A 9,550-nucleotide genomic window follows, 5' to 3' on the forward strand; every position below is an offset into this window, starting at 1 on the left:
ATATTTTACGACCACCTCATTTTGGGGGTCATTGGCAAAAAATAAAAAACTTTGAAAACCCCTGTATTTGTTATAATCTGTTGGTGTGTTCTCTAAAGATTGAACCCATGAATTTACCAGGTTATGCCATTCCTCTTTTCAAACTACCCTTGGACATTATTCAAAGAGCCACACAAGAAATCACCATATGAAATGTACAAAAACTGTACAATGTATTCATCCACTCCAAAGACTGAGCCAAGCATCTGCTTCAGTTCCAGAGGCTTCTGGAGGAGCTCCCTCAGGCTGGACTCACCAACAGCCCTAAGAAATGCCACTTCAGTCTGCTTGAAGAGTATTACCTAGATTCTAGATCAACTGGGGACTGATAAAACCTTCAAAAGCAGATAGAAGCTGTGCAGTTTTATACTTCCTGGCCTGCGAGTATGAAATATGTATGCCATTTCCAAAGGTAGGCAGGTTACCATCAATGCCTCATGCCTTGTTTTTCTAGTATATCATCTCTCCTCTCAAGTGTGACCAGTAATGGACAGCAAGAAAAAAAATACTATGAACATCTAAGGTAGAGCCAGCTTTTAGCTTCCTAAAAAACCTTTTAACTGGTTTTACATGCTCCAAGCTTTAATCTACCCTTCACTCTCAATGTTCATGCCAAGCTGCTTTCCATGAGATGATGCCATTCACTGTCTGACACCAGCATTGTACATGTCTTTGACATCACTTTACCAATTTCTTGACACATGAACAGACAGTATTTGTCCCGATGTGTAACACATGCCTTTAAAACAAAGCTTTAAATAAAGCTTTTTCAAATGCCAGTGTACACTAATATTAATTCTCATGTTTAGTTCTTGTTACTGCTTCAAAATGTCACTATACCTTTGCGGGGATTTGATGGATTCATTAAATCAATTCATATGTTTTCAAATCCATTTCTTTTTCAATAAAATTCGTATTTATTTTACATGGACCTAATTTGTAAATTGTAAATGAATCAAATTAATACAATTAATGAAATTATGAATTATAATTATTAATTTTATATGTAAAACTAATTATTTTGATGCAAAAACAATACCTTTAATATATAGCATTTTTACAGTGTCAAGGGTAACTGCATTGTAGTTTAAAAATTGTTTAAAAAGTTGACTTTTTCATGCTAAATTCACATTTTGTGCCAGAAATGTCCAAGGTGACCATTGCATCAGTCAATGTAAAATGAAATTTAAACTGCATTTTTATGTCTTGAAATATTTTTGTAATTATTTAATTTATATATTCATTTATTTTTTTTGCATGCATATATGGCTCATATTTGGTTTTGTTGTTATTTTTATTGGTTGTCTAGACTCTAGAGCAACAGTTCATATTTACTGGTCAAACACGGCCAAAAAAAAAAAAAATGGTTTGGGTGTTGGTTAAATGTTGGCTAAGCCATTCAGTAAGTAACGTCATATCCTCCTGACACATTTCCTCTTGTACGTTAGTTGATGTTAGACATGCGCTGAGCTCATTTACACCGAAATATACTTATTTTATGCTTTTTTATGTTTTCTCTGCATCATATGAGGTCATGTTCCTGTAGGAAATTAAGTGATTTGAGTTGTCTCTGCGGTCAGCAGTTACTTGGTGAAACTCACGTTTCATATCAGAACATATTAGGTAAGTATACATTTCTGATTTATTCATATGTATCCTTTGGATTTAGGTTATTAGCCTAATGAGAATTTCTAAGAGTGAATTCCCTGAAGAGTTTTGCTACTTTTGTAAATATGTTTTTTTTTACCAAGTGCAATGCAGTTTAGGCACTAAATGTGCTGAAATAGTCTTGCATCACATAAAAATTAAATCACTGATGAAACATTTTGTCTTATGGGTTTGATTCAAAGGAAACACACATGCTTATGTAAAAATATATACCTTGAATGGCTTAGTAGTTTCCATAGGTAAAAGCATCTGTCAAATGCATAAATGTAAATTTTGTGAAGCATATTTGTGCCGTTACCTGACTTCAATGATTCCACATGTGAATTGGGAACTAAAATGCCGCAATTCATAATTTGAATTTCCCCTACAGTGTTTTGAATTACTTGTTCTGTAAACGATTTTTCATGTGCATATATTTAGACGGTGCTTCATATAAAAATGAAAAAATGTTGCTACTGGCAGTAGTTTTGTTTTGTGAATATGATTCAAAACCATATAAAGAACACAATACCACTCTGTCATAGGCAAAAGATGAAGAACCACTTCAATGTTAGTGCCCTCACCAGCCTGAGCATCCCAGCGACTGTGGGAAATGCTTGCGGAATCGACTTCAGTCAAGATGGCATCTTCCTTCCCGTCCTGTATGGAATCTTCTTCATCATCGGCACCCCTTTAAACCTGCTGGCACTCTTTGGGCTCTACAGACTCATCCAGTCGGAGAACGTTCTACCAGTGTACGTCATCAACCTTCTGATCGCAGATCTAATTCAACTTCTGACTTTGCCTTTATGGATAGATTACTACGCCAACGGACACCACTGGCGCTTCGGACCCCGGAGCTGTCAGTTCATGGGTTTGTTTTTTTACATTGGCATTTATGCGGGCATCTTTTTCATGTGTATCATTGCTCTAGAGCGTCACCTGGCCGTCGCCAGACCTCTCAGTTTCAAGTATCTCCGTAACTTGAAGTTTGCTCGCTGGATAGCACTCAGCATTTGGATTCTAATTGCAGTGCCACCTGCCATTGCATTCAACAAGCTCTTTCCCAAGCAGGAAAATTACACTCTTTGTATCGAGAAGTATCCCTCAGAGGGCAGTTTTATCACCTACAGGCTGATTACTCTGCTTGTGTCCTTCATCATACCCCTGAGCTTCATTGTTGGTCTCCATAGAGAGACCGTCCGCTCGCTGATGGCAATCAACTCGCTTTTATCCGAGGAGAAGAGGAGTATCAGGGGTCTGCTCACCCTTCTGGTGGCCGTATTTGTCACGGTGCTGGGGCCCTATCATTTCATCGGCTGTGTGAAGTACGTCGGACTGCTGATACACAGCAGTCCGTGTGTTTGGGAAAAGGCTGTGTTTGTACCTTATCAGATAGGGCGAGGCTTTCTGAGCCTTAACAGTTTGCTGGATCCTGTGTTTTACATCTTTCTCCGCAGAGACTTCCGTGCCGCCGCTGGGAAGTACTTGCCCTGCCTGAGGAGAGTGAGGAACAGATCGTATCGGACAGAGAAAGTAACAAGCTCTACTCTAGACTGTGACTGAAGATTTCCTCCTTGTTATGTATTTGAAATACACTTTGGACAAAGAACTAAGAAACTATGCCAAACTCATACAAAAGGCCATTTAATTAGATCTATGGTGGCATCATCTAAGACAGATATTTTAGCATTATTGTTCATGTTTAATCAGAAGGCATTTGGCATTGCTATACTTTTAGTTACCCTTGCTTTGTTTGTCTGTTGATCATTTCCATGTCTGCACTGCTGGACTGATTTTTATTTTAATTGATATTTTATTTTATTTTATTTTATTTTATCTTAGTTTAGTTTATTTGTCTGTCAATCATTTCCATGTCTGCACTTCTGGAACTAAATTAACAGTTTTATTTTATTTCATTATGGTCTTAGCAATAGACTCAGTAAAGTGTAAAAATTTTATTTTTGAAAAGAACAGTTTTACATCAGCCAAATTTGTCTTTTTTTCCATTTATATTTTCATTGTCAAAACAAAGATTATTTTATTTTATTTTTGATTTATTTTTGATTTTATTTCATTATTTTAATATTATTTCAAGGCTTTACTCTCTGTTCTTTTATCTCTCAAATAGATGTACTTTATGTACTTCCTTTTTTACACATACACACTGCAGATGCTATTTTGGGTGTGAAACTTTAACCACAGCTAGACAAATACATATGCACATCTTACTTATAACCATCCTCATACCCAACAATTATATTTCTTTCTTATCCATATAAGGGAACACATAACTTCTGAATACTTTGATGGGATGTCCAAGACATCCGGGATTGATCTTGTTTGTATAAATCTACCTGAATAAACTTATTTTATCTTAGTTTAATTTAGTTTATTTGTCTGTCAATCATTTCCATGTCTGCACTGCTGAAACTGAATTAATGGTTTTATGCTATTCCATTAGCAATAGACACTGTACAGTGTAAAAAATATATATTTTAAACAAACCAATTTCACATCACCAGCCAAATTTGTCTTTTTCCTGTTTACAGTTTCATTGTCAGAACAAATATTATTTTATTTATATCCAATTGCCATGATGCTTGCAAGCAACTCTTATCATTAAAACAAATATTATTATTTTATTTAATATTATTATTTTTTTATTTTTTTATTCTATTTTATTTTCAGCTCAAGAGAGATGCTGAAAAGTTGGGACTGTGTGCATTCTTGTAATGCCATCAGCCAGCTAACACTGTCATGACATCCTTTTCTTTTCTTTTGGCTCCAGTGTAATTAGTCACATGACATTTATGGTTCAGAACAGGTGATTGGCTCAAAAAAAAAAAAAACTGGAACGTCAGATTTCAAATAACATACAGACAGCTTTCTCTACGTGTTAAAGACCTCCTTGATGTAGATTCAGAAAGAAAGAAAAAACATGATTATGCTCACATGAGCAAGTGTTTTACATTCACAGGAAGCTGAGGTTTGACCAGTGAAATAAGTTCCCATGTGATTTCATGATCAGTATCCGAAAGCTCTATTCCCATGTGAAATGTTCCTTTCAAGCAGTGTCTTCTTGGGAAAAATTAAGTTGGCAGAATTTAGATCTCCAACTGCAGTATGTCTCACTGTGAGATTTTTGTGCCAGAATTAAAAATCACACCCACTGCCATCAACTGCAAAAGCAGAGACAGAGCCGTGTCTTGCCAAGGGTCGCAGCTTGCATTGAAACCATTAGAAATATTTTGCAATTATAACATTTTATATAGATTTTTATAATTTGCCCAATCTATCTACATACCTCTCAGTTTAATTCAGATGTGTATTGTTATAGGGCATAAAAAAACCTTTCTTTTCTTTTAGTGCATTGAACTGTTCCTAGGGATAATGTCCACTATGAATGATTGTTTTGGCCATAAATTCCCACAAATGCAATAACTCCAGAGGAAGCCACTGACCACATTTAAAAATGTCACAGTTCAGCACTTTGTAGAGTGGACTTTAGAAACGTTGTTATATTTGTGATATTGCTGTGTGCCATTACTGTCGAAGAGTTGCAAAGTTTATATCTGTTTTATATTTTATTTTCTGCCTGAATCATTTCCATGTTTGTACTGTTGGAATGTTTATTAACTGTTATATTTTATCAAGGTTTTAGCAGTGTAATTTGTATAGTGGATATTTTAATTTTAATAACTTTTTTTTTTGCACATTACGCTTATGTGATATTTATGTTCCAACAGGAACCACACTTTGCTTTACAGAAGCATTACGATCATCTAGTTTAATCATGGCATCTTTATTTCTGTCATTAACGGTTTTAAGCAAGTTCCTCAGCAATACAGGAACTGTTGAGACATTGTGAAAGTGTTATACAGTATCATTGGTTGCTTCCCTCATGGCCGCCTAAAAAATCTGAACACCTTTGAAAAGCACTGTAATTCAAAGCGAACAATATGTGTTCACGCCAGCCGTGTTGTTAATGTGCTGCTTCTTTGACTACATCTTCAAAAGTTGTCAAAGTTTTCCTTCTATTGAAGTCTGCATTTGATCATATTTTATGGAAGAGTGTAGGCCGACCAACTATAACATACAACTACCCACTTGCTGTTCTCTCTGGGAAAGAAAAAGGCAGTGTTCCACACATCAAATCTTGTAGCTTTCTTTGTGCTTTATATGATCAAAGAATTAAAAGAATAAATTGAATAAATGCATTCATGTATTATTTGAGCTGTTCCAAAACCATGAGTTTTATAAATTCATACTTCTTTCTGACTCTTTATACTTGCTTCTGTACTTTGCTACAGTAAAGGCTGTGACTGAGACTTCACTGCTGTACAATATAGAAGAAACAAATGGCATATACAAAAACACTAGAGGTTTATTAGTACAAATATAGATTAGTATTCTTTGAACAAGATTGCTATATTCATGCTGCTCTCCCAGTAGCATGCCATACCCAATGGATGGACTTTTAAGGCTTCAGAGAAAATATTAGAGAATTTCTTTAGCACACACAAAATACAGACATCCTTATCATCCTGACAGAAAATACAGGACATATGACTTTGCTTAAATATTGCAACGTTGCAGCGGTTGTCAACCTCTGCTTCAGTAAATCAATACAACTGCTTTTTTACTGAAAAGCTACATTATTAATATAAATTGAGAAATTGTAAAATTAATAGCTTTGTTGTGTATAGCATTGTTACTGCCCAGAATGACAATTACTCAAACTGAAAAATTATCTTTAATATCCAAAAATTAATAAATCCTTTTACAATATTTCCAAATATTGACATCTAAATATTATAGTATAACAGAGTATAACTCACTGAGAAATACCCTACCTCCTACACTTTGCACAAAAGGGACACAATAGTTTAGAAACCAATGCATGTCAGCTGCAACGTATACAGACATTGTAGTCTTCACACCTCTAGACCTTAAAAGGAGCTAGACAAGCGATATTTAGTATATTTACTGAGACGTCTCGAGAACATCTTGTCTCCTGGTTTCAAAGAAAAATAACAGCTCCTTTTTTAGACAAAGGAGAAAATTAAATTTATTGAGACGACAGGAACCCAGGCGTCTACCATACGACTGTTAACACAAAGGGGCCCTCAGATCAAAGGTTAAACATGGCAAGCTGAAGAAAGCATCCTTAGCCTATATGTTCTAAGTTGAAGCAAGCATCCTTATATGTTCAACACACGCAGGTTAATACTAAGATCATAAAACACATGGATAATATGTTGAATATAATATGAATATGAAAGTAATAATAAAAGAATCACAAGATTAAATCATAATGCATAAAATTCATAAAGCAAAATATTTGTAAAGTATACTATTCATAAGGTATGATTTATATATGGATATGAAGCCTCATTCAAAAGGAACACATTGAAATATAAATCAAAAGAAATAAAAGCACAACATAAAGTATATTCTTATGACTATAAAGAATAATAATAATAATGGTAAATCATGAATATATACAGTATTTTTAATATAAATATTTTTCACCATACACCACATGGCTTCACGCGATACGAATTTGCACATTAGAGTGCACCAAACTTAAACTGTGGAATGCAGCAAAAATGCGAAATTTCTTTGCACAAGCTTACGTTTCTGTCATTAGAAAAACATTAAGAGTTTTTGTCTACTAATGTCACTTGTATGTTCCTGTTTGTCCTTATTTGGTTAACCTTCCTGTTCCTGCTCCCTGATTGATTCTAATTTGATTCCAGGTGTGTCTCGTCTTCCCCTGATTAAGTTGTGTATTTAAAGTGTTTCCTGCTTTGAGTTCTTTGTTTGCCGCCATAAAACAAGAAGAAGAAGAAGAAGAAGAAGAAGAAGAAGAAGAAGAAGAAGAAGAAGAAGAAGAAGAAGAAGAAGAAGAAGAAGAAGAAGAAGAAGAAGAAGAAGAAGAAGAAGAAGAAGAAGAAGAAGAAGAAGAAGAAGAAGAAGAAGAAGAAGAAGAAGAAGAAGAAGAAGAAGAAGAAGAAGAAGAAGAAGAAGAAGAAGAAGAAGAAGAAGAAGAAGAAGAAGAAGAAGAAGAATTATTTGTCTGGTATTAAACGTCTGTCGGTTCCTGTACGTGTGAGTAAATAAATCCTGTTTATGTTCTCCGATGTCTCCTCGCTCCTTCGTCACCTCGTTCCTACACAGTAGCAGCGAATTGTGACGAAGGTTTTTTTTTTTAATTATTTGTCTGGTATTAAACGTCTGTCGGTTCCTGTACGTGTGAGTAAATAAATCCTGTTTATGTTCTCCGATGTCTCCTCGCTCCTTCGTCACCTCGTTCCTACACAGTAGCAGCGAATTGTGACGAAGGTTTTTTTTTTTTTTCCTGAAAGCGGTTTCATCAGTTTATCAATTGCCATGTTGTTAAACATGTACAATCCATTGACCGCACTGTACTTCTATCCCTCTCAGCCTGGTTTTCTTATCAAAAATTAAATATGGCGCCACCCTGACTAAGGTCTGTACCTACAGTAGCCTAAAATTTACTGCAGTTCCCAGCTGAAATGAACACCAATGGCAATAAAACACCAACCACTTTATTTCTTTACACAAAAATTGCTACTGAGCCAGATTAAAGACTTCTATTCCGTTCCTTGGCTTAGACCACTATGTTATGACCTCAAAACACTCTTACCAAACTTTTACCATGATTTGTAGACTAATAGATTTTGACATTTGCATCACATAACCAGTTATCTATATGGCTTTTCTAATATTATGAAATTGCTCGGTAGCTCACCTGGTGCTGCACATGTGATGTGAAGTCCTGTGAACCAGGCGTCTGGCATAAAAGACCTCAACCTATAGGGCTGCGTTTCTCGATAACGATTGATCTTAAGAACGTTTTCTACGAGTCATTTTATGATCGTTCGTTATTGTTTCACGTGCGTTTCCCAAAAATGCATTTAATGCAATCGCACGTAGTCGTGCTTTAAGTGCTACTTAGGAGTCGTTATCCGTTTGTGAAGTGCTGAAATGTCCCCTTGAATAGCTTGTAATTGTAGTACACGCTCGTTTATTGAAATATTAACCTAATGCTGCGTTCCAGACAACTCGGATATAATGACTTATATTATATTATATTTTTATACGTATAATATTATACTTTATATAATATAGCCTATAATATACTTTATAAAAAATATATATTAGTATATACTATCTATATAGAGACGTTATTTCCGGGTCCAATACATGGTTTTCGTGCACGTCAGTAAGTCATTGACAGATTTTCCCCCAGTCTTTGAAGCATATTTCCTATATTTCCCATTTTTTTGTTCAGTCACTTAATTTAGAGGTGTATTTTTATTTTTTCCTGCCCTTTTTAATTATTTCATTTATAAATTCATAAAAAACGAGTAATAAAGTGTACAGTAAAGTACAATCAAAACGTTATATTATAATCACATTGCACTTGAATAAAGTTAAAGGTGCAATCTGCCGATTGTCCTGTAGGTGACCGCATAAATATGTAATCTTACGATGCACTTAGGGCTTTACAATTACTCCAGAGCACTCGTAGATCTCCGATGATTTACAAGTGCTACTTAAGTTACGATGCTTTTGGGAAACAGACCGTAATATTAAGATCAGTCATACGATCGTTTTTACGAACTTCTTAATCCCGAGACACATTGTACGATTTCGGATGTCCCAGACAAAAGATTGGCATCGTGAAACAATCGTGGTGATTTCTGTGATCGTGGCTCCTAATCGGTGGTCCTATGTCGTACAGTGAGAGAGGTTCAAAGATGGCCGTTGTCACAGTCTTTCGACCAAAGATAGCCTAAGATCATTTTCTGACAGTGTCAGAAATTCAGCATGA

At 35.2% G+C, this 9,550-nt stretch overlaps 1 protein-coding gene across 1 annotated transcript; it reads left to right on the top strand.

Moving 5' to 3' along the window:
- Window positions 1-1,498: 1,498 nt before the first annotated feature.
- LOC107736860 (G-protein coupled receptor 4-like) lies at window positions 1,499-3,453 on the top strand. Its single transcript, XM_016548219.1, has 2 exons — window positions 1,499-1,662; window positions 2,232-3,453. The coding sequence occupies exon 2, from the start codon at window positions 2,239-2,241 to the stop codon at window positions 3,250-3,252; it is 1,014 nt and encodes a 337-aa protein (XP_016403705.1). The 5' UTR covers window positions 1,499-1,662; window positions 2,232-2,238; the 3' UTR covers window positions 3,253-3,453.
- Window positions 3,454-9,550: the final 6,097 nt, after the last annotated feature.

The sequence above is a fragment of the Sinocyclocheilus rhinocerous genome, unplaced genomic scaffold, assembly GCF_001515625.1.
Source record: "Sinocyclocheilus rhinocerous isolate Xijiao unplaced genomic scaffold, SAMN03320098_v1.1 scaffold1214, whole genome shotgun sequence".
NCBI classification, from domain to species: domain Eukaryota; kingdom Metazoa; phylum Chordata; class Actinopteri; order Cypriniformes; family Cyprinidae; genus Sinocyclocheilus; species Sinocyclocheilus rhinocerous.